A 27,587-nucleotide genomic window follows, 5' to 3' on the forward strand; every position below is an offset into this window, starting at 1 on the left:
CCCAAGATCAAAGGAGGGAGACGTCATCATGAAAAAGGATTTTGAAGAGGTGATCAGAATACACTAAAGAACTTTATTATGATGAAATAATTGAAAACTTTGTACACAGGGATAATTTTGAAGCCCGTCCTGTTTAGAAGGAAAAAGTAAAGAGTGCAATAAAAATAAAGTTGGAAAAGCCCCTGGACAAAACAACATTACAATAGTAATGATTGAGGGATTAGATGATTTTGGTACTGACACGGTAACTAGTTTTTAAATAACATCAATGATACAAGCCATATCCTAACTGACTTATCAGAATCAGTACACATAGCATTACCGAAGAAACCAGGTGCAACTGAATGTCAACTACACCGAAGAATAAGTCATCCATAGGCTAAGACAACATTGATGAAGATGAAAAATATATTGGCTAACAAAGGTACATCAACGAAATGCACAAAAAGAGTTCTTAGATGCTACATGAAACCAATTTTAATGTATGGTTACGAACATTAGACAATAAACAAACAAATGAAAAAATTACTTAATGCAACTGAAATACGGTTCCTGTGTAGAATGCTTAGAATTTCCTGCAAAGATCGAGAAACAAATTAAGGAGTTATATAACAAGCACAAAAACAACAACAACACTAACAACAAAAGCATGAAAAAAGGAGAAGTAGTATTCCTTGGTCATTTGATCAGGAGAAATGGAATGGAAAATTTGCTAACAACTGAGAAATTTGTTGGATAAAAAGTTGAAGTATACAGCAAGAGAAGGTCCTGAACAATTTGGATACACAAAAATGTAATCACAAGTGTCTGGGACAGAGGAAGGTAGAGGGGCATAATCGCCTACGCTACAAAGCACGGCACTTGATGTTGATGCATAACATAGTATGCTAAATACTGATAAAACCAAGTTTTAGGGTTAACACTGCTATCTTATATATCATAGAGTCGGTAAATTCTATATGTAAGGAGTGCCAAGGTACCCAGTAGGCGTAATACAAATATGTACGTTAAAAACAAACAATGACAGAACATTTTACTTTAAAAGATGATTGTCATTCATTTAAATTTGTTTCTCAACCCAACAAGCCCAAAAACGAGGCAAAAAACCATCTCTAAGATATGAAGCCATAAAGTGACCAACCCATCAAATTGTTCATCTTTCTTCTTCTTGTTTCATTTGAGATAACTGTACAACTAATTTATAAATAATATCAGTTTAAATCTTCTTCCGGCTATTCGTTGGTAAGAGAGTAGCCCAAGAGTTGGCGGTGATAACTAGTTGCCTTACCTATAGTCTTACAATGCTAATTAGGTACACAGTTGGCATATTTTAGGTAAAGAAAAGCTTTCATAAACCTCTCATTGCACATCACATGGGTTAATCATTTAATAATAAAGAACGTAAACCTTGTTTAAGTACTGCAATTACAATTAAATCTAGGTAGATGTTTATCTAACTGCCAGATGTTGCGATGGATATTAAGTAATATATCTGGAATCGAGCAATAAGTACAATATAAAAGTCAATAAAAATATGTAAGTAAATTAAATCAGTTATTTTGTACTTTTTAATAGCAAAAGAAAATTAACTGAAACTATTGGAAGTTATTAAACAAACACCACTTTAATATATATGTGAGTTTAAAATTTTAATAGTTTACATGTTATTACCAATGGTTTCTTAACAACAATATCACAGTTGATCTTGATAAGGACTATTTATAGAATAGATGGCGTGATTGTTTGATTTCATGAAACTAATAGCATACCTTAAAGACAGCGACATTACAATCCGCATAAGTGTGAAAAACAAGAAACTCAGAATTTACACAATCAAAGAATATCTGAGAAACAAACAAGATACAAAGCATCTACCTTAAGTAAACACAAAGACCTTTTTTAAATCACCTAAATACTGAATCTGTTTGTTTGTGTTGTGAATTTCGCACAAAGCTATTCGAGGGCTATCTGTGCTAGCCGTCCCTAATTTAGCAGTGTAAGACTAAAGGAAAGGCAGCTACTGGTCATCACCACCCACCGCCGCCAACTCCTGGGCTACTCTTTTACCAACGAATAGTGGGATTGACCGTCACATTATAACGCCCCCACGGATGAAATGGCGAGCATGTTTGGCGCGATGGGGATGCGAACCCGCGACCCTCAGATTACGAGTCGCACGCCTTAACACGCTTGGCCATGCCGGGTCAATATTGAATCTACCGAAGTCAATGTATAAATCACATTTTGCAACCTAAAATATATTTCAACTTCTATTTTGTTCGATATATTTGGATCATAACATGGATAAAGTGAAAGCTTTGTAAAAAGACAGGAACTACCATGAATAGTTTTATGCCATTTGATATATTTTTTTCTATCCATATAAATATGCTAGCTGCTAGAGACTTCTCATTGTACCTATCTAAATTAACTAAGTTGCATTACGTTTACATGTTACGTATGAAACAAAATCATTGATGGTAAAAGCATCATTTCGCCACTTCCGTTGAATTATTATAAGAAGTTGGTAAAATACCAAAGAAAAATCGTTCTCACGGTTCTTCTAGTAAAACAACAGAGAACGTTCTAAAACATTTTTTCTTAAAAAAAAAAACACATTATATTTGCACTGAATAAATTGACTTCGCTATCACTAATGCTGTACTTTTGTATCAAAAATGAAACAGAGCACTGAGTAAAATGAACACGTGTAATATAAGCTGACATAAATGCCCTGTTATGCAATAATAGAACATTGCACACATTCTGAAAAGGAGAGATTAAAGTTCTTAAAGGAACAACATACTAGTGTTTAATAGGCGAGTTTGCTTGTTTGAACAGAAGCACAAAGCTACACAGTGAACTATTTGTGATCTGTCCACTACGGGTATCGAAACCCGGTTTTTAGTGTTATAAGTCCGTAATAGAAGAGTTGCAGAAAATGAAGTGTGTGAAAAAGAAATATAATTTAAATCCACCTGTTTTATTCAAACAAATTCAAAACACATCCAGAAATGTCAAGTGTTTGGTTCATTATCTCGTTACTATTTAGTATATTCTTCACCATACAAGAGGCCCCCTGCATGGTCAGGTGGTTAAGGCACTCGACTCGTAATCCGAGTGTGGTGGGTTCGTATTCCCGTCACACCAAACATTATTGCCCTTTCAGCCGTGGGGGCGTTATAATGTGACGGTCAATCCCACTATTCGTTGGTGAAAGAGTAGCCCAAGAGTTGGTGGTGAGTAGTGATGGCTAACTGCCTTCCCTCTAGTCTTACACTGCTAAATTAGGGACGGCTAGCACAGGTAGTCCTCGTGTAGTTTTGCGCGAAATTCAACAACAAACACTATACAAGTGTATTTTTGATTTAGTTATTTTAGGAAATGTTTGGGTTTTAATGCATCTTGCAATACGCTTGAACAGGTGGTCCAGACGACTACTTTTCCAGATACTTTTTTTTAAACACAAGTATCAGTTTGTGAATTTACGTGGGCATTTAATGGTTTTATGTACGTATCTCTGCTCGTCAGGTTAAAGTGAAATGTTTCTGGTTTACCACCTTAATAACAAAATATAGCGCTCGTGTTTTGAATTGTTATCCGTTAGCTTAATAATCCTGTGTTTCTTCCGTTTCTCACAAATCAAATATTAACTTGAATTTAGCAAAGAAACTCGTGTTATTAAACTTTGTTAAATACCTTTCATTTTGTCATACTTTGCCACCGAACCGACGAGATTAGAGTTGTCAAAAATTTCTTTTTTAACACTATAAGTAATTAGCCCTATGTTTAAAAATGAAGGAATTATGCATTGTTTTTTAAGGTAGAAATACAGAAACGAAATCAAGCTTTCGAGCTAACCGGAGATCCGGAGTTTATAGATATGATTTTGTTATAATAATGTTTAAGTGCGCATGCATGCTCACGAGAATTCAGTTCCAAGTCTTGAAACGATATTTATTTTGAGATATTTTTGTCTAATGTTGGCACTTATATTATTTAAGGCCTTATACTGTTACTCAGAAACAAAGCAAAATGAAAATAGCTGTATTACCCATTTGCTACAGGCAGCGTCAAATGTCTCGCTTGTGTACTTATAGTCAGAGAGTGTAGTTCCAACATTATGAACTACTCCTGTTTCTTGTCTTGTTTGTTATAATCTTGTTCTGACGTCGGAATGAAGATTAAGTAACGTGAAACAATACTCTAACAGTTTCTATTTATATGATAAAAGTAACAAAATTAACTTTTATCGCTTTTAACTATTATCAACCTACCTATCCATCCGTCTATCTAATGTATTCATCCGTACTCTTTATGATGTGTTTGGAGTTTATAACTTTCAAATAAGAATATCTTTTGTTTGTTAATTCCAACTCATGTCAACGAGTGAAACATAGTAATGTTTATGTGCTATTCATGCTTTAGTGCATATTAGCTCAATGTTAAATATTTTAAAAAGTTAAGAAGTTGTGAGTCATAATACGAATTCCTGTGATATCATAACCATTGAACATAATAAAACAACATGTTTTTAGGCCTAAAACACACTTACTCATAGATTTCAGTGTCTGCCATTGGAATTCTTTTGTATTATTTTAGAAAACCTGTAGAAAAGAAGTACTGTTGCAGTAAATATGTTAATTTGACTGCAAATGATTGGCGAGTCGCTGCTAGTTGAATATAATAGAATAAAATGTAGTATATTATGGTATTTGCAAAATACTGTGCAGCAAACATACGAAGAAACACATTAAGCATTATTTTATATTAGACTAAATATTTTAAGTGACGTTTTAAACATTATTATGCTTTTAAAATCTACGAATAAAACAAATAATTTAATGAATAAAATAGTGACACTCAGGATAAACTGCAAAGTGAGTATTCGATATGTTTGTGTGCAGTTTCCTCTTACAGGTTTGTAGTTAATGAGACCAAATTAAACATGTGGACGTGGGTTGGATAAGTGTTCTTATCTATATGGCGTAGCTTAACCAGCATCAAGCACCGGATTTTGTGTTCCCGGACCCTTCTCAGTTCAGGACTTGTCACGTTTAAAACTGTTCACACATCCCTACTCATAAGCAGTGGGATTAAACTTAACAGATGTATATAAGTGCTACGTTTTCTTCGGTTACTAATTCCTTTCCCTCAGAATGAGTATCGAAGTAATTAATAAAAATGGAAGCGCTTGATCGGTACATTGTGGCTTCTGTGAATTACGGAGGACCATTAAACCATTAACAAGTGTTCTTCAACTCAGCGAGTACTTGGCATTATTAACATATTCCTATAGTAAAACCTAACATGTATAGGACTAGCAGGCATAAGTTTATTTTATTAATAGGTGAAATAAATCAAAATACACGAACACCGAAGTTGGACAGGGTTTGCTTTTATTAAACTTCGGATCGTCAGGGTTTATTATTAATTTTAGAAATATGCTTAATTGGCAAGGTTTAGGGTTACGATCTTATACTTAATTAAAAACAAACGCACTTCAGGATTTGTGTTTTTTTATTATGGTTTCATGTTCAGAGATTTTAAAGAAAAAATAAAACAAAAATATGTGCTCGATTATAAGTATTCTAGCATCCACTGATTTCTACTTCTCAGTAACAGACACACTACATCGCCTCCCAGTGGCTCAGCGGTATGTCTGTGGACTTACAACGCTAAAAACCGGGTTTCGATACCCGTGGTGGGCAGAGCACAGATAGCCCATTGTGTAGCTTTGTGTTTAATTAAAAAACAAACAAACCCAATACATTCTATAATAATTTTATAGACAACTAGGAAAATTGATCAAGAAGTAAGTTATAAAACTTGAACTTTAGTATATTCGAAAAATGAGGCCGTTATGATTTGTTTGTTTGTTTGTTTTGGAATTTCGCACAAAGCTACTCGAGGGCTATCTGTGCTAGCCGTCCCTAATTTAGCAGTGTAAGACTAGAGGGAAGGCAGCTAGTCATCACCACCCACCGCCAACTCTTGGGTTACTCTTTTACCAACGAATAGTGGGATTGACCGTACATTATACGCCCCCACGGCTGGGAGGGCGAGCATGTTTAGCGCGACGCGAGCGCGAACCCGCGACCCTCTGATTACGAGTCGCACGCCTTACGCGCTTGGCCATGCCAGGCCTGGCTGTTACGATTTTTCTGTAACAGATGAAGCTAGTAAGAGCTTTTCTTTTTGGATATTTTGAAACTTTCTTTTTATTTATTTAAACAAATGAAAGCAGGTGGTTAAGGCACTGATTCGTAATCCGAGGGTCACGGGTTCGAATCCCCGTCACACCAAACATGCTTGCCCTTTAAGCCGTGGGGGCGTTATAATGTAACGATCAGTCCCACTATTCGTTAGTAAAAAAGTAGTCCAAGAGTTGGCGGTGGGTAGTGATAACTAGCTGCCTTCCCTCTAGTCTTACACTGCTAAATTAGGGACAGCTAGCGCGGATAGTCGTCGTGTAGCTTCGCGCGAAATTCAAACCAAACCAAACGCTTCCATCAAGCCATGGTTGGAAAATAACTGTGATATATGTACATGCAATCTAGTTATAGCAGTTATATTAACCAGAATCTGCGACGCTAACACCTGAGGGTAATATTGGGAATGTATGCGCAAGTTAAAATTTGCAAACTTCTGTTGATTTTTGATGCATTTTCTGTATAAACGAGATGTTTTTTTTTTGTATCAAGGTGCAGGCAATGGCACTCAATCTTTCATTTTAGATCTTATATTTAAGATGGATTATAAAAAATAGGCTTAGCACTAAAAAAATTTCGACTCATCTTCGAATAAACTACGTACTTGCATATCTTGTACACTTTCCACAGTCTGACATCGCGCATTCAACCGACCACAAAATACTTGTAAGTATCATAGCCTTAACAGGCTTTGAATCGCTTTTCAGTGTAAAAAGTGTTGTCAGCACTAACTAATTTACGATATCTACATTTTCAACTTTTGGAACTTTAACGTTGGTTTGTAGGCCTAATTCGGGTTCTCCGTTTGCAATGTCGACTAATTTACTGGCATCTAGCGCAATTGTCATTGCTGACAGGATGAAATAAGGATCTGGCATGTCAAAACCGATTTTTCTTCATATGTTGACTAGCATATACTGTCTAATGTATAATGTAAACTAGGTGATTGTGCAGCATAGGCTATATTTTCATAAATAATAATTCACGTGCAATAAGACCTGATTTTGCAATGTTTACTTTGGTCATGTGACTGCATAAGGCCGATAGATAGATGCAGCCTTGATTAAATGCAAGGACTACTAGTGGAGGGAAGAACGTCTAATATCGCAAGGCACACTGTATATTAAATTTATTGATTCGAGTTTTGCACCAACATTCCATGTTTAACGCTTTAATATTAATATTTTGTACTCCATATGAAATAAAAACGATATGAAAACAAAAACAAAGGCATTTATCGTCTAGCATGAGTTTCATGAGGAATGTTAAGCCTATTCACAGTGCTGACCTTAGTGCTTTCATCAAGTGCTTAGACAAAATATGTCATTAAAGTGACACTAATTAAGTGACGTGGTGCTGAAAATGATGTGTATTATTCCATATGGTACTTGTATATCTTATTATATACAAAGTAAATAAATAAATAAATTTTAACTTTGAAATTTCCATAAGAAGGCAAATATTTAGAATGCCAAATGCAACGCCTACACAAGAACATCGACAACGACAAACAATACAATTTTCTTCTCTTTAAAATTAACTTTTCGGGCTTTTAACGAAACGAAGTTTCGGGTAAATTCTTTTTAGTTCCAAGATTCACCAATTCAAGGTTCAAACTGTATGATGGATATACAAACTACCATGTGATCGTGGATTTCATGTAGTTTTGGGATCAGTTTTTAAAAACTTCGTTATCCGTTAGTTGCAGTGACTGGATATAACCTAACATTCCAAGTGCAATGAAAATATTTATATCTTAGAGACGATTTTATTATATTTTAGATACTACTCCATTGTCCGGATTGGAGTCACCCCTGGTGGGATGATTAGTGGGATTTTGACTTCATCACAGGACTTCAATGCATTGATGTCTTTCAATTCAGACTGTGGTTCTGTTAATGTCCATGCATTGCTTTCTGATGCCATATGAAAAATCATTTCTACTTTTGATATGACATAGAGGAACAATTTAACAACTATGTTCTTTAAGTTGAAGAATTGTTTCTTTTAGAAACCGCAGAAGAGGGTCAATGATATTATAAAAATTATTTTAAATATTATACTAAATTCTGAATGAGTTCATATTCAAATACAAATGTATTTTGTTTTCCAGAAATTTCAGTATTTGATTGAAGCTTTGAATACATCTCTATCTCTTTAGTAGACATTTCTACATTTGTTTTCGTTCTTGTACATTCTTCATCAGGCCGAACGTTCTGAAGAAAGGACTTTACTAGCCACGTTAATCTGAGATAAACATCTTGTGAAATCAAAAGATAACACAGAAATATGAAGCTTAGAAATTTAGCTCTGAGATTCTTAGCTTCACATAATGTTGTACTTTCATATATTCTGAACTAAACATGTGGCTTGTAATTTAGTAACGAATTGGATGCACAATCTCTGGATACTTTACCATCAAGTATTTGAAAATGGTTTGACAACATTCCATCTGCACGTGTTCACCCAGAAGAAATGTATTTGAATCATTCTAAAAAAAAAAAGTACACCTTCAAGATGGAATCTGTAGGGCCATTAACAATATGACTGAATGACTGAGTGTTACATGATACAGAGAATACTCTTAGAAGGTAGCTAGCCAACACCACCCATCGCAAACTCTTGGGCCCCTCTGATAGTAGGGTTTTATCATAGCCCTTTTAAAATACTCACGGCCACAAAATGCGGAGCGCGATTTCTTTTAATGGTAATGGGGCACGAACCATGTATTCTCAGATCTACAGTCTGACACACTAACCATTGGAACGCAATCGGCCCAATATGATACAGTTTACCAGTGGGACTATGAACACAACACATTTTGAGTTTCGTAGGTAATTTTAACTTACATATATTAACACACCTATAAGTGTTGGCGCATGATGGATGAAAAAGAAAGACTTCTGAGCTGTTACGGGTTTTAAAGTTTAACGGCATAGTTTGAAAACTATACGTAAACGTGAAGTATCTTACTGCAGTGACAACTTTTAAACACGGTTTCGATTTCCACCAGTAAAATCAATCTAGAAGCTCAGTTGGTAATTGAAGCCACGAAATTTTTGTTACTCGAATGACACTATCGAACAAAAATGATATAACTAAAAGGTAATGAAAAGAAGCCTAAAAAAACTTACTACTGACAAGAATTTCTGTAATAAAATTAATACTGTTCTTGTGGTGTCTTTCAACCAAAAACTACTTCCAAGACTCGAAAAGGATCTGATTATATGCTATAAATAATTCTAGGATATTTTTAAGTATAAAAAGAAACATTGTACATTTCTAATTTTTGAATACAAATCTATTAGAAGTTTCGAATTTATTGACGCTTTACGACATCTAAAGAGAGGTTACACTCAATTAACATGTCCTATTTCTCGTACTACCACCAATTTTCTTCTTCTCGTGATAAAAGGAAACATATTCATGTTAAAATAATACGTCTTCCAAGGCCTTAATAAAATCAGAAACATAGTATATAAAGTTAACCTTTCGTCTAAAAAAAGTTTTTGTATTAATGGAATTTTGGTACTGGTATCGTAAGTCCATGAAGTTATGCTGACCCTCACTGGAACATTTAGTATAAGAACGAAATATTTGATTATACAGAGCTTACAGAAAACTTACAGTCAGTTCACATAATTTTGCATTATAGTCTCAAGAGCTTATGCTAAGTAAAAATAAAAAAAAGAAGAAAGAATTTTAAAGACATCACGAATTTGAAAAAAATTTGAAATAAAAACTACCTTTAAAATACGTATAATTCTGTAGAAATAAACCAAAAACCTTAATGGAAAACATTCTATATTTTTAAATGTAAAAATTAAATATACTTAATCCAATGTAATTACAAGTTCACTAGAGACAGAGAAAGAAAAATAAACTACTACTCACTTTATAGCTGCTCTTTATGTTTAATTTATTTAAAAAATATATGTTACTTGGCATCAGATTCTAATATATGAAAAGAGATAAATATTGTTTCAGCACTATCGAAATACCTGTTATATTTATGTATATATATAAAGCAGTATATAAGCTACTACAGCATACAGTAATGTTGTTTGGCTTTTGAATATCTTTTTAAGCACATTTCTTGAAGTCAAAACTATAACCAAGTCTAAAAAGTAGAACACACTGACATGGCTAGGTGATTATGGCCTTCGACTCGTAATCTGGTGGTCGCGAGTTGAAATCCTCGTCACGCCAAACATGCTCTCATTTTCAGCCGTGGGGCGTTATAAAGTAACGATCAATCGCACTATTTGATGGTAAAAGAGTAGCCCAAGAGTTGTGGGTGGATAGTGATAATTAGCTGCTTTCCCTCTAGTCTTATACTGCTAAGTTAGGGATGGCCATCGCAGATAGACCTCGTGTAACTTTGCACGAAATTTAAATTAAAAAATTCATGACCAAGTCAATATAAAACTAATCATTTGAAATTTCTTAGCAATGTATTTTGGGATTTTCAATTTATTTATGCAATTCTAATTACGTTAATAAATGTTGGTTTGTTTTTCATATTGTTATGTTGTTTTACTAGTTTTTACTGCTGGCAGATTCATTTTTTGGTTATTCCATTAGAAATAAAGAATGATAAATATGTTTGTCCATTTTTAACAGAAGAGCGTTTCAGTTTATATGACTGCAATTTACTTAACATTCACCCAATAATAGGGCTAACTTAACTACTAAGTAACAAAGAATGATAAACATGTTAGCCCATTTATTAACAGCAAGAGCGTTTCAATTTATATGACTGCAATTTGCTTAACATTCACCCAATAATAGGGCTAACTTAACTAGTAGGTAATTTTCTTTATTACTGCATCATCGCAAATATAAGTTCAAAATTCACCAGTCGTAAATTTATAACTGTCCTAAAGTGACTTAGGCAAGATAAATACTTCTTCACTGGCTAAAAAATCCATTCTCTCAAGAATTCTCTGTCTAAGTTCACTAACTAACTCAATAATCCACGCATTCCAACATAACTCACGTTTATTAACTTAACAAACTATTCTAAAACTCTTAAGAAAATACCCGACTTTAAGGCGTATGCTGATCACGTGACGTTCCACTTCGTATCTGCGGAACAGTAAAACAAGTTGCTACAAACGTCTAGATTAAAAGCATAACCAAAAACAATATATTTTGATTTTCAGCTTAGAAATATACTTTCAAACCATTATACTTTAAGCTACCAGAATTGTAAGCTATTTACTACGTTTTTGATATAAACTTTGAAAGAGTGGCTTTTAAATCCATTATTAGTATTAGATAAGCAGTACCTTGCGAACTGTTATCAAACTTACCAATCCATCCGCAAAAAGAACGGATAATTCGAAGTCTAATCTATTTTATGATAAAGAAAGTGTATTAATTTTTGCACTATATGAATATTTTGGCTGTGACGTAACCACCTTCAACTGAACTTTAATTTAATGTGTATACTTGCAATTTTTTCTTTTGTATTATTAAATGAAAGAGCATTTTTCTAGGTAAACACCATTCTCGTTTAATGGTAAGATTTAGTAAATATACCATACAAAGAATGCAGTTTTATGTTTGTAGCTGGTCAGCGTAGATCTTAACACTACTTGACTGAGTGAAAACGTAAGTATTCCTTCTTTATGTTAAAAATAACAATGTTTTGAACTTAGCATTGAATAAATGCGATACATTTTGAGGCACGGCTCCCACTGATTTTGCAGATGACAAACACACGTTAATATCACTCCAACTGTCGTTTCCAGCTTGCATTAAATCAGATAAAACTATGAGAGCAACTTACATTAGTATTGACGAAAAGAACCAAATGGATTTTAATATATTTTTAACAGTGATCAAGCACACTTATACATAAGTCACTGCTTTGCGAGGGAGATGAGAATTTGTTTGTTTGTGTGAAATTAAGCACAAAGCTACACAATGGGCTATCTGTGTTCTGCCCACCACAGGTATCGAAACCCAGTTTCTAGCGGTGTGAATCTATTTGGGGGGGGGAGGCAAGGGAGATGAGGACAGTATCGTATTTTTGATGTACAGAAACAATAATGTATGAAAACCAATTTATCAGCGTTTTATCGCTTCTTGTTATTAATTGATATTTTATACATGATAGTTTGTTTGTTTGTTTGTTTGTCGAATTTCGCACAAAGCTACACGAGGGCTATCTGCGCTAGCTGTCCCTAATTTAGCAGTGTAAGAGTAGAGGGAAGGCAGTTAGTCATCACCACTCACCGCCAATTTTTGGGCTACTCTTTTTACCAACGAATCGTCACATTATAACGCACCCACGGATGAAAGGACGAGCATGTTTGGTGTGACGGGGATTTGAGCCTGCAACCCTTGGATTACGAGTCGACATGAGAGAACTGCGTTTGAAAATTATAAATAAGTGGTTTTAGTTTTACTACTCCCATTTTTTTTTTCTCAAACACATTTACTTTCCAATACCGATTTCGGAAAAAAAAAGTTATATCAATATCTTGCCATTGACTTTTCTTTTAATATTAGTTTTTAAAATTAAACTGTTACCATGGAAACAGTTTATATATACATAACGCAATAACTATGCAATGCTTTTTGTTTGTCTTGTAACTGTTTGGCTGAACAGGGATTGTTAAGTGTTTTGTCGATGAGCCTCTCAGGTTGTAAAATAAATGAATAAAGTTTTATTTTTCTGAAACAACTGGAATTTGACACAACTTTTAAAGTCAGCTTGGCTTGTGAAATGCTTAATGCTTTTACAGCGTTTTTGCATTCAGAAATATGGACACTGACAGAATACACAGAAATTAATGTATGTATGACTGCGCGCCTAGAGTGACTTAGCTGTTGGCGCAGCGGGTGCAAGAGATACAAGGTTCGAGTACCCATACACGCTCAACAATTTTAGCTGTGGGCGCGCTATAAACGTAACACAGTAAGTTCTATTACTCCGTTCAAATAGCTGGACAAACGTCGGTGGGAGGTTCAGCTAATTAGTTGCTCTTATTTTAGCCAATAGTTCAAAATTAGAGATACATGAGCTAGAGACCATCTGACCTACCATTTCAGCCTATGTGTTGCATAATGTGCCGCTTTGCTAAATCTCCGAATTCCAATGAAAAATATGCGTCTATATTGCCAAACGTTGTTGTTGTTGTTTTGAATTAAGCACAAGGCTACACAGTGGACTATCTGTGCTCTGCCCACCACGGGTATCGAAACCTGGTTTTTAGCGTTGTAAGTCCGCAGACATACCGCTAAGCTACTGGGGGGTTGCCAGAAGTATCCAGAAACTTTGAATATTTCATATGACCCACCTATTAACTAGTATCTACATAAGAGCTGTTGGAATATGTATATTCGTATAATAATAGGGATAATTTGACCAAAGAGCTAGTGCCAGCTTCAAAGTATGCAAGATACGAGAAAAGCCGCGAACTGCATTAGTTTAATTTATGGATAGACTACAGACTTACGTACGTTTGAAAAAAATTTATGACTGAAATTATTTCAATGCTTTGTGAAAAGTACGATTTGCTGTATGTATGTTAGACTATCCAATAGTATAGGAAACTTGAAGAAGCGAAATCTGAAAAAATATCCCACAAAAAAAACCAAAAAAAAACTTCCAGGTCAGCCAAATAATTCGGAACGCGACAAACGTTCATTTGTTCGAATTCTAATAAAAGGCTCGAAAATGCTCTTTACAGCAATTTCACATTGAGTTTAGTGTAATCAATGTGACCGTATGTGAATTGACTTCATCTGTAAAGTCTGTGAAGCGTACTCTCCAGGAATGTGGGTGCATAGAAAATTGACAATTGGTTGTAAAGTGATAAGATCCACTTCATTCAGTTTCAAAGTGATATTCAAACATAGGATTGGAGGCAGGCAAATGAAAAATTCAACCACTGTGTTTGGGGTCGCAAGTTCGAATCCCGGTCGTACCAAACATGATCGCCCTTTCAGCCGTGGGAGCGTTATAATGTGACGGTCAATCCCACTATTCGTTGGTAAAAGAGTAGTCCAAGAGTTGGCGGTGGGTGGTGATGACTAGTTGCCTTCCCTCTAGTTTTACACTCCTAAATTAGAGACGGCTAGCGCAGATAGCCATCGAGTAGCTTTGCGCAAAATTCAAAAAACAAAAACAAACAAACTTCTTTAAATTCAGGATTTGTAGAATAATACAAAAGGATTCCACTCGTGGACGCCGAAAACTGTAAATCCACTTGTCTTAGGCTTAATATTAGTAAAGCCTGTATTAAATATGAACTATATTCAGTAAAGAGATAAATTAACACTGTAATTTGTGTATGTTCTTTGCTTTAGTTTAGTTAGGGCTAAACTTCAACGTACTTAGTAGTACCAATAAATAAAATTATAATGTTATTTTACGAAGTAACGGTAGATCTTTTTAAAAACTCTGATAAGGTTTTAATATTTAATATGGTGTTGTATAAAACGTCTACTAAAGTAGATTTATATCCCTCTTTAATTTACATCTGATGAAATGAAGTTCGCGCACATGTACATTTTCAGGACAGGCAAAAAACTAAGTACTGTTATAATATATGATGAAGTAAGAAGAAACTGGATGTTTAAATTGGAATATTAAACATTGAAAATTTTAGGCTCATAATCTCTATTACTTGAAACTTTAAGCGAATGTAGTTTTAATTAGAAACACTAACATTTCAAAACATATACAATTGAAAATGTTTGTTGAAGACGTATTAGCCCAAAACTGTATGTTAAGAAGCAATATTATTTTGTCATATTGTGTTAATTCATCAGTGATAAACACATTACATCTTTATATAATTTACTTTTTCTTTAAAATTGTTTTATTTAAGACCAATATTTAACCTAAGCCGCTCAATATGGATGCAAAACAAACAAATCTTTTTTTTTAATCACTTAACTAGACATTCGAATGAAGAATATACATTCATTTTTAAGTTAGGAAATGTCTATTTTAACACTGGGTCAGAGTTATTAGGCGAAAACAATATAAATATATTTTTAACATCCTTTATTTTTCTATTTAGTTAATTAGAAATAACTAAACTTACGGCTCTTAGAACGAGACTGTTGGACCTGACATTTGGTGGCAACGCAACGGAGGACATTTTCGAAACAAAAGCAGTCGTCGTCGTTGCGGCACGGGTTGGTTTCCACATTCTTACATGTATCCTATAAGAGATTTGAAAAAACAAAATAGCAAAACACGTTAGACATATTCTCACAGACCTGAAAACATGCATTTGATATGATAAAAAATTCCAACTCATTTATTTTATGATAATGGTTTTTGGATTATGTCGTGACTCGACACCTTCTTTAGAATAGAAATGAATACGTGGCAAGAATAGCTTCCAAACTGGTACTTTGCGTACTTGATTTTGTTAGACTATAATTTATAAATGAGGTAAAATTATTTAATTGTTTTTTAACAAACTTGTTTGGAAAGCTCAAATTATCAGAGAAAGAAGTGGATGCTTTATTATGATGCTTAAAATGTTTACTAAACTAAATGGTTTTCTTAATAGCATAATCAAGAATCTACCCGTCCATACCATAAAAAGTTCAGACGATATCAAACATAGAGACTAGGCTACATAAGAAGATGACGTACAACATAGGTTGTACAAATACGAGAGAATGACATAGAAAACAAACAGTTGAGAGAATATGGGATATAAATAAGGTATTACTTCAAGATGGGAGAAAATTAGGCCATGCAATATGATAACAGTAATATTCAGTCGTTTCTTTTTATGTTAAGAGAGCATTGTACAATGTACTTGTTTTTACAGAGTAACTTTTATGTTGATCATGCGTAAAATATATGAGGAAAATTTACGCTTGGATAACGACTACAGACGGAACAAAACTTGCTATGATTCTGACAGTGATAATATAGAAAGAAATATCACGACTAAAAGGAACGTGCTCAAAAGATTAGGCATAAATAGAAAGAATTATAATATCTACATTCAATTTTTAACATATTATCAAGATTATCAGGTTTTAATAATATCTTAACATTCTACATAGTCTAGGAGTGGTATATACTCTTATGTTTTACAATAGAACTATAGTTTTAGTTTTTATAACTTGCTGAAGTTTTAGTCTCTGATTACAAGTGAACTACAAGTAGAAAATACATGATGTTAGGACTTTCATTACTATAAAATGATTTAAAATTTTGACCAAAATCATTATATAAAGGGATGTGAGATGCGGTAAAAACATCTAGGAAGAAAATGATTGATTGATAGCATATTAAGAGAGTGAAACCTTTTGATATTTTTCCTATTTTGCGTACATCATATAAAAGAGGCCTAGCACTTATATGAATTTTTGCATATTTATGTTATTATTGACTGAATGTTTCATGGAGATAAAACCTATCATATTACAGCATTTTTAAATTGGAAAAAATAGAAATAATAAATATGAGACTGAATATGGCCGATTTTTGATTTTCGTAACCTTAAACAGGACTCTTTCTCTAAAAAACAACAAACAATAAATGGGGATCTCTTTGTATTATATTCTAATAAAGGTATTTTTGTCTAATTCCTGAAATTTACAAAATTTATAACCTACGTAAAATGTATCTTCCCAAGAGTATGGTACTCTGAACAGAAACTTAAAATGATTTGACACATACTCTAATAAACACTAGATTTTACCATTGTAAACTTATCACTGACCCATGGATGTCAAATAATAAAAAAAGTATTAACAATATTTACTTGAGTTAGCATTTGACTTAGATATTTTTACAAATTGATTAATACAGAAAGTTTAATGTTCATAATTACTAATGAAAATAGATTTAAAATATATTTTATAATTTACTTTTTTATATAATTTTAAAATATATACCTTTTAATTATTAGTGCAAAAGCTTCACAAGAGACTATTCAATATCCAATCCAACGAGGGACTCATTTCTCGCAATTATAGCTAGTATTGTAACCTCGTAAACTTATCGCTACATCAGTGAACTTTTTAATAAAATATATAACGTTTACAAGTATTAGTTTTTGAAATAAAAAACAACAATAAAATAACTCATTATTATAAAATATCGAGTGAAAAAAATATCATGTAAGGTGTTAAAAGGGTAATAGACATTAATGTTTTAAAAACTGCATCTTTTCCGTCCCAGTGCTCTTTTCAGTCGTTCTCTATTTATAATATGTCACTGAAGCAGAAAATCGGTTATGACTAATCAGTTCACAACAAATTCACCCCATAAATTAAATCAAACCGACACCTTTACTCAATATTAATGGTTAAATGTTTTCTTTATCAGGAGCAAAATATACAGAATTCTAATTTTGTCATGTAATGCCGATTTAGAACTTCCCTCCTAAAAATGAGAATCCAAATAATTCTTTGCTTCATCTTAATTGTAACAGGCAACGTCATTGTTTTGCAAAGTTTTCAGTAGAAACCCGCTTACTGTCTATCAAACTGATAAATGTTTATGAAATATTAATCTCTTTATATGCAAAAAAGGAAGAACTGAATGAAAAACTAAAACAACATAAATAATCCAAGCCCTATTTTAATTTCACTTACTCTGACGGTATTTGTAAAACACAGCAAAGTAAATATAATTATTATAACAACAACTAATTTCAACTCACTTTGATTTATATTACTACATTCATGAAAGTTATAACAACAACTAATTTTAACTAACTTTGATCTGTATTACTATATTTCTGCCAAACATAACAACTAATTTCAGCTCACTTTAACTTCTGTTACTACACCATGTAACAATTAAAAGGTTTCTTAAAATCATTACACACTGCGTTGAGTAATGATATGTTATTAAACTGACGTGTTTAATTTTAATAAAGAAATAAGAAGCAATAACGTTATAGACGAGTTTAATATTCAAAATACATTTTACGAGAGAGTTTCATTCGAGGTTCGTTACAACATGCCGCGAAAGAGAACCTAGTAGCTCAAACAATAAGAAATGTCAGGTATATACACATATGCAAGTATTTTTTCTTTATCATATGGGACATTAATACACTTAAAGCTCTCAACTAAACGTATCTTTGGAGATATGTAATAAACTACAGGTATATGGATGAAATAATTTTTCGTTTAAAATTAAAGTAACATGCAAACATGCATGTATACTAAAATATAGGTTTATAATTGAGTTATATTAATGTAAATGAATGTGCATATTTGGATGTTTCTGGTCAGTAACATGAAACGCGAGTATCAAGTGCAAAAATTGAAAGAAAGCAATTGTGCAATATTTTAGAGCGTAAAAGAACAGCAGTTACTCGAAATGTAATATATATACATATCTATGAGCAGAATCAAACCTTTAGTATAGTATTATTCGATCGTGTTACCACATAGACGAGTGATTCGAACAATGGAGTAAAAATGGGTTCGAATACTCCGTTTCATACTCTCGCAAATCTATTATACAGAACATTCGAATATGCAGGTTTTCCTTCGTTTTATCCTCTCAAGCTAGATGTTCACTATTTATTATTCAATTTAACACAGCTGACAAATTTATTTGTACGAGTCGATCATTTCTTGGCTTTCTATTGAACGATAATAGCTTACAAAGAGACCGGATTACATTACAGGATGTACTAAATACTAACAGTGATCATTGTGTAATTGTTTCTTATACTTCTTTGTGTACATGTGAATGAGGTACTTAAAACAAGACTGTTCGAGCAAAAATATTCTACTTGATATAACTTATTCTTTTATTAGCACTGAATTACAATCTCTATTAAGTCGTCGTCTTGCTTCTGAAACCTTTGTTATTTCAATTTACCTTTCCATCTTATACAACTTTCTTTTAGTTTTCACGTAGAGTTTATATAACTTTCATTTCCATTTATAGTTTAATATCATATAATAGTTATTTCTATTTACTTTTTCTTCATTTTTCGGTGGCTCAGCGGTAAGCCTGAGGACTCATAACGCTAAAACTCAGATTTTCACACCGAACTCTGCAGTTTTGTGCTTAACCCCAAACAAAAATATTTTCTTCTTACCAAAAACTTTGTTAGCCTTGAAATCTCCAGTATGTAAATCATAAATGCTTAATTGTTTTATAAAGAATTAACGTGCGTTACTACTGAAAATAAATTTTAAATTCAATCTTTGTTTTCTGAGTGTATCATTTATTGTTTAATTTTGCGCAAAGCTACACGAGGGCTATCTGCGCCTAATTTAGTAGTGTAAGACTAGAGTGAAGGCAGCTAGTCATCACTACAACCCCCAACTCTTGAGCTGTTCTCTTACCAATGACTAGTGGGATTGATCGCATATTATAACTCCACCATGGGTGAAAGGGCAAGCATGTTTGATACGACGGGGATTCGAACATGCAATCCTCAGATTACGATTCGAAAGTTTCAACCATCTGACCATACCGTGCCGTGGGTGTATTGAATAATAACAACTGTGTAGATACATTGATATGTAACGATGGGTGTGAAGTATTTAAATAGAAACTGAATTCTTGTAAATTAATCTTTAACACTAAGTTATCCACTTAAATATACGATAATTACACTTTTTAAAGATTAGTAAGATTATATAAGTAAATTACAACGGTTGAAAGCTAGCAACAAACTACCACTGTGAAATAGAAACATACAGCTATCTTAATGGTTTTTGGACTTTTAGATAGAAAGATTGTTATGAATATTTTATTAATTTCATAGTCAAAAGTTTGTTTGTTTGTTTTGAATTTCGCGCAAAGCTACTCGAGGGCTATCTGCGTTAGCCGTCCCTAATTTAGCAGTGTAAGGCTAGAGGGAAGGCAGCTAGTCATCACTACCCATCGCCAACTTTTGGGCTACTCTTTTACCAACGAATAGTGGGATTGACCGTCACATTATAACGCCCCCACTGCTGAAAGGGCGAGCCTGTTTGGTGCGACCGGGATTCGAACCTGCGACCCTCGGATTACGAGTCGAACGCCTTAACACGCTTGACCATGCCGGGCCCCATACGTCAAATGAAATTTTTGTATGATATTTAGTCCTTTACGTGTTGGAGATGTAGACTTGGACTTACCATCTTGTTTATTTCTTTTCATGTCTCCTTATAGACTTGAGTAGAATGGGTACGTCATTTGTCTGTTACAAGTATCTTTCTAGGAGGGACAGCTTAGTCGTTTTCGTCCAAAAGAATCACAACTGCTACAATATCTATATAACAACAGCGATTCTTAGCTTGCGCCATCGATAACTTCAACTTTCTGCTTTCAGGGTTTATTTTGAAGATATTAAGGGCAAAAAAGACGTGTTTGTTAGAATCAATCAACAACAGGCCCACATGCAACATCTGGAATGCACGTCAAACAACGTCGAAGCTCGTATGACACGAGATAGTAAGAGAGAACAATTTGTAACAGCTAGTGGTGATGCAATTTCATTGAATCGTTTTCTTAGAGCTGAACATCTTAATTTGACGTCCAATTTTATATTATTAATATAGAGTAGCATACAAAGTATTTTATTTTCACGAATAGCTAACAAAACGTCTCGTAAACAATGCTTTACCGTGCGATAATGTTGCGTCTTATTGTGCATTTTATTATGAACCACATTATACCGTAATGAAACTAACTTATAAAAAAAGTTAATCATATAATCAACTAAAAGTCAGAAGTAACAAAAAAAACAAATAGATGAAGCGATCCTAAACATTTTTTGAATTTAGTTGTTTAGTGAGTACTATTTTATTACTAGGATTGTACTTATGACCGTCGGTTACAAACAAAAAAACAGAGCGGTACAAACGAAGGTCAGTGAGAACTAGAAACTTTGAATATCCTAGAGCCTTTACAAGGATTCGGTAAAAATTTGTGCGAGAAATAGGTTTGAAAAATCTTGCAACAAATGAAAGCATTTTTAAGATTATTTAACAATGATGTAAGTATTCAGGTAGCAAGAAATACGAACGTGAAAAAATATACGAATAATGAAGTAGGAAAATGAAAGGACGCATCCAGCAGTTGATAGAAATGTCGCTAGAACACAACTAAAATGGAGAACGTTGGTAAAGCTGAAAAACAAAATCAGGAACGTGAGAATGAAATAGGGGCATTCTGAAACATGATCAAAATTTGGAGAGATGTTGCTGAAAAACTACGAATGTATCAGAAACTTAAATAGATTTATTATTATCAATGTGGGAATTTTGTTAAAGCCACTAAGGCTAGACTAAAACATGTGCAAGGAATTACAAAATTGCCTCAGTTGAAGTATACCTGATTATAACTTATCATGTAAAAACTAAAATAATTATCGGTGATTTAGGGTCTGTTGTACACACTATTTTTTATATGAGTAATTAAGAAAGGATGTTATGAGCCTAGATCAGATTAGAATAAAAAAGACACTATGTTGGAGTTTGCTAAACACCCATTGCTTAACACTCTTACCAAAGTGTCTCAAAAAATGTCTTTTGCTGTAAAATCAGTTAAGTGGCTGATATACAAACCAGAATTTTTGCTCGAAATGACTAAACCATCAGGATAGCTGATTTCGACTTATATAAATAATGAAAAAGGGATAATATGGAATAAATAACTTGCAGTTTTCTAGAAAAAGTAAAAAGTGTTTTAATTGTAAAGACAGCAATATGAGCTACTCGATTAGAGACAGTAATATTAGAGTACGAGCTACTTGATTAGAGACAGTAGCATTAGAGTACGAGTTACTTGATTAGAGACAGTAGCATTAGAGTACGAGTTACTTGATTAGAGACAGTAGCATTAGAGTACGAGTTACTTGATTGGAGACAGTAGCATTAGAGTACGAGTTACTTGATTAGAGACAGTAACATTAGAGTACGAGTTACTTGATTAGAGACAGTAACATTAGAGTACGAGTTACTTGATTAGAGACAGCAACATTAGAGTATGAGTTTCATGGGGTCTGAAATGATGTTCATACAAGTTAAAAACAAATAAATCAATAGGTCAAAAAGACGTTCCCCCACTAGAAACCATGTTTCGATACTCGTGGTAGGCATAGCACAGATAACCCATTATGTATTTTTATGTTTAATTCCAAATAACCAGTCAATCAATGTTAACTGCTAATCTTGCCTGAAAGTTAAAATAGTAATATCTTATAATGAATTATGAGATTGCGATTGTTATAAGAGGGTGCTTCAACAAAAATGCAGAATATTCATGGTGATAAATCACAGTTTTACAGTCGAACGTTACTGGTTACTATATGAGAAAACTACGAGGATTCGTGTTTACAGAAACCTTTAACCTGTTCAGTGCCGTAGACGAGATAACTCGTCCAAGCCGATCGGTAACACAGTGCCACGGACGAGTTAATTCGTTCTCAATAATGCCTAATTTCAACGCTAAATGTCAGCACCATACATGCCTTTGATTTACTTACAAATTGTTTCACTTTCGATCCAATATGGCGTCACGAAAAAAGTTACAAAATGAAGAAGCATTAGAGTTGTATTGTAGCAGCTAAATTACTTGGAAGTCAACAGGTTAAGAACTAATAAGTGGTTTTACTCAGTTGAATTAAACAATTTCTAGGAATTTTCTGTATTATATTCTTATATTAAAGTTGAGTTTATTTAAAATCATACATTTCACATATAAAATCGTGGCTATTCAAGTTGAGGATGTAGAGTTAAAACAAACAAACAAAATGTAGGTACATTGAGTAAAAATTAATGGAAATCAGCTGTTTGCCTTAATTAGGTTGAGAAGTTGAATTTTTATGAAAAAGACTAACTCTTTTTTTTAGATTTTTAATTTTAGTTAAAAAGCTTGATATGCTTCTAATTAAGCAAACTTTAAAATACTGTTCAAAATATTAGCTTTGACACATTCTTTTACGACTAAATCATTATACTAACAGTGAAATAGAGGGGCACGGACGTAATGAATTGAAAATACATTCTGAGGGTTATTAACCTTTTCGGTGGTTTTTACTTCATCTTCTTTACTCATATTAACAGCTCGACGTTAACTTCCTACATTGGAGGTAAATGCGAATATGTAGTTAGCATTTTCACCGCTCAGTTGAGTCTAATTACTTTGAATATAAGCTGTTTTAGCCGCTTAACACGGTTGTTTCTCTGTTTTACAGGTAAGACATTTAGATATGATGTTTATAACGATGGACAAACCATGTTCATTTAAGTGCTATCAGCTTCATAAACGTCTAAATAACATGGCAAAACTGCTATGAAGCTGAATGTCATTCATAGTAGGTATCATGAAAAATGAATCTTTAATGACCACACGTTCATAAACTGTAGCAATTAATGATAATTAGTAGGCTTAGTATAGTACGTGAAGTTTTACAGCTAATAAGCAATTCTGGTCGTTGCTTCCTCAAAAATTAAAATTGCCGATTTGTTTTTTAAACAAGAAAATATTTTTTTTATCAGAGAACATTAGTTTTGTCGTTTCAATTCTCCCAGTTCACTTTCTTAAAACGTAACTTTTATTATGAAAGAGAAACTAAATATTTTTTACTCCTATTGTTACAAAAGAAGGAAATACCGTAGTGTTGTAGAAAGTTTATCGGAATCATTCTCGCTCTACCAACGTTAGAGAGACTAAACTAACATTCTAATAATGGTATGACAGACAACCGGTAGAGATGTACCGGTTTAATGTAATAATATTAAATACATAATAATAGTCATTTAACGATTCTTAGTTTAGAAGTATTTGTAGTGGTATTTCATACTCACCATTGGGTTGACAATACCACCAAAAGCTCCTGCACTATCAATTATTTTCTCCTCTTCTTCTGCAGAGTGCTGTCCAGTTGAAGACATGTCATGTACAAAAGTTCCAAACTGAAAATTGTTTTTGCTTGGATTTGATTGTTCCATATCAGACGCAAAAGCACCAAAGGTACCAAAACCTTTGCCCAAGTCCTTGTTGCTAATTCGAGAAGGTTGAAACCCTCCATTCTCGACAAACTGCTCAGACAGCTTTCCTAGATGTTGCTGCTTTTCTAAAAGCGCCTTCTCTTCTGGACTCCGAACCATGGTACCAAAAACTCCCAGAGACCCTTCGAGAAATGGTATATCAGAAAATCTATCTGGAGGGTTCACGGATTTGATTCGACCGTGAGAATAGTCTCTTTGAGGGCCGTTGTTAACGTAGTACTGGTTGTTGTTGTGGTGGTGACTTGAGACGCCCTCACTGAACAGGTTATTGGTAAACGTTTCTTTCCTTGCCGGATTGTTTAACGTTGAACCCTTAATAGGGCTTTTAAGAAGAACATTTCTGAGATTGCTTGTCGTTGGGAAGGAAAGAGGAGCGGGGAACTCGTGCTTTCGGAAAAAGCTTGACTGGCTCATAGCGTAATCAAGAATATCTGTAGGGAACGAGAAAGGAATCGTTGGGATTTCATTGGTCATCTCGCTGTGTCGTGCTATTCGACGCATATTATGCCACATAGCACGTAATTCAGCACACGAAGGTTCTGCATCTGATACCTTCGGTAAGTGCTCAGGAATTTGCTCCACCTGCCTCCGGGCTACAGTGATGACATTATAAGGGTTTTGACCGTCATTGAATTCTCGAGGATGTAGTACTGTTATATCTTGTTTTGGAGAAAAAGAATTATCAGCATACGTCTGGACTAGCATAAAGGTCACAATGCTCAAACGCCAGGGAAAGATCATCATTCTTCACACTTTGTTGGTGGACTCAGTGTACCCTCGTTCTGAAAAGAAAATGAAACTATAAAAAATATAAAAAACAAAACATTTTAAATACTAAATTGTTTCAACATTTTCAAAATTAGAATAATCAAAATTTGTACGTTTCGTTACAATATGTTGTTTTTTTGTTTACAGTATGCAGAACAAAAATATTTACTGGGTTTTTGCAGAGATGATAACAATTTAAGAATGTCATGGTAGAGAACATAAAATAATCATTATACATGTTTCACAAAATTTGTGTTTTTTCACAAGATATCAGGAAATTTTATTAAAATTCTCTAACAATATTTCAGAATGTATTGAAATACCTCTCAGAACTATGTTGTTTACTCGTGACATTGTGATCCCTCATTGGTTTAATAGAAACACCTCTCGGATCTATGTCTTTTACTTGTGACATTGTGATCCCTCATTGGTTTAATAGAAAACTTGTAACCATCACGGCAGATGCTCGAATCTTGTCTCTCTAATCAGTTTTGCTTACCCCTAGTAGCACAACGGTATATATGTAGACTTACAACAACGCTAGAATCCGGGTTTCGATACCCGTGGTTGGGTGAGTAAAGATAATTTATTGTGTATCTTTGCACTTAATTAGAAACAAACAATTTTGCTTACATGATTTCCGAACTTTCTGTGCATAATTGTTGATAACATTGTTTCTTACTAGTGTATATTTACAAATGTTCAAGTAGGTCTAAGAATCATGAATAAAAGAACTTAATTACAAATATCCAACATCAGGTTATCTAGGATTAAAATAGCTTCAACTATCCAACTGAAGGATATTAAGGACATCGTAAGATAAAACAATATAAGTTCCAATGTCCCACACCAAAATACCGATAGTTAAAAGAGCGTTGATTTAAACATCCAACGCTAGAACGCCGTAAATGTTAAATGTAATAACCAACATTATGTCTCATATTTCTTCAAATATTTATCGATCACACGGACATCATAACATAAAAGATCACTGCTCCAAACATCCAAACATAAGGAGTTCGTGAGTTAAAAACAGATTTACTTGAAACATTAAACATCCTTAAGGTTCATATTCAACATCAAATGATCGTGAACTAAAAAGAGACAATTGCATTAGATATATTCTTTTAATAAATACGCATACAATTCATTATACTTGGATCTTTTTGTTTGTTTTTGAATTTCGCGCAAAACTACATGAGGGCTATTTGCGCTAGCTGTCCCTAATTTAGCGGTTACATGTACAAGACAAAAAGACGAATCCTCACCTCTCAATATCAATTCTTGGGATAATCTTTCACCAACGTATTGGAATTGACGTAGGCTGAAAGGGCGAGCACATCTGATGAGATGGGGTATACGAACTGACGATCCAGTGGTGGGATGAAAGTTCGAATTTTAACTACCTGGCCATGCCGGACCATTTACGCGTCTCAATATTGTTTTTTTAACTTGTTCAAACGTTCTATTATACGTGTATGAATGAATTTAGATATAAATGATAGTGATATACAACAAGGTACCCACTGCAATTTCCATACAATATTTTTATACGTCTTGGAAACTGACGCAGGGTAAACTTGGCAGAATGATAACGTATATTTCTGCGCACATCACAGATTTCAAGCTAGCGGAGGAACAGTCCTTAACTTACACAACAGGCAATAATCATGCTACCGTGAGTCCTTTTTTCTTTTTTCTTCTTCTATAAAGTAGTTTTTAAAGCTTACTTTGGCACCAAAAGTAACGGCGAAGCTTTACTTCTGACCATTGTAAGAATGAAGCTTATGTTCATGTTTTCCGCAAATCTCGGGTAGTAAATGGAACTTGTATTGGTTAAGAAGCATAAAAATCTCCCATAGTTACTAACAGAAGACTAATACACAAGAAGTGATGCCTCCAGAGACTGTCGAACTGGGATTAGTAGAAAATGTTAGATTCTCTAAGGTAACAGATGCCACAGGGAAAAAGATAACTTTATCTCGGTGGACGTTATCAACATATGAAAGTTATTAAAGTATTGTGTTGTTTTTCTGCCTTAAAGACGAGTGGCACAGATTTGTTTCTATATAGACTGTGTGGTGACACACAAAAGGAAACTGGCAAGGTTTCGTGTACTTATATGAATCCTTTATTTCTTGTGATAGTTTTATAAAAGAGCTATCAGGAATTTTATCACACTTGCTTTTGCATTCAAACATGTTCACACAATGGACACTTTAATACGTTTGTGACTTTTTGTTTTTATCCGCTAAATACCTTCATAAAACATGTAGGATGTTCATTTATTAAGTTAATTTTTTAGAAATGTAAAATAATTTTGCATCATGAGTAACGACTAATTGACAGTAATAGTAATTTTTCTTAGACCTTGGTTAAATATTTGACAGTTTTCACTTTCGCATTTACATATCAAATCAATATAAAAGTGACATATGGGAGAACTCCTTTAATTTCATAACTCCACGAGGTTCATTTTAAAAAGTGATAGCTTAATTTTTATAAGAAGTAAAATTGAAGTGACGTGTGTGTTTTTCCTAAAGCAAAGCCACAGCTGGCTATCTGCTGAGCCCACCGAGGGGAATCGAACCTCCGATTTTAGAGTTGTAAGTTCGTGGACATACCGCTGTACTAGCGGGG

At 33.7% G+C, this 27,587-nt stretch overlaps 1 protein-coding gene across 2 annotated transcripts in view; it reads right to left on the minus strand.

Annotated features, from left to right (window-relative positions):
* The window catches only part of LOC143237362 (uncharacterized), a 99,557-nt gene that overhangs the window by 19,138 nt on the left and 52,832 nt on the right, over positions 1-27,587 (minus strand). For both annotated transcript variants that reach the window (XM_076476526.1, XM_076476525.1), the window contains exons 2-3: positions 23,976-24,961; positions 15,278-15,398 (exon numbers count right to left, since the gene is read on the minus strand). In XM_076476526.1, the coding sequence (XP_076332641.1) occupies positions 15,278-15,398; positions 23,976-24,923 (1,069 nt within the window). In that variant the 5' untranslated portion in view covers positions 24,924-24,961. The remainder of the gene's footprint in view (positions 1-15,277; positions 15,399-23,975; positions 24,962-27,587) is intronic.

The sequence above is a fragment of the Tachypleus tridentatus genome, chromosome 13 (assembly GCF_004210375.1).
Source record: "Tachypleus tridentatus isolate NWPU-2018 chromosome 13, ASM421037v1, whole genome shotgun sequence".
In the NCBI taxonomy this organism is placed as follows: domain Eukaryota; kingdom Metazoa; phylum Arthropoda; class Merostomata; order Xiphosura; family Limulidae; genus Tachypleus; species Tachypleus tridentatus.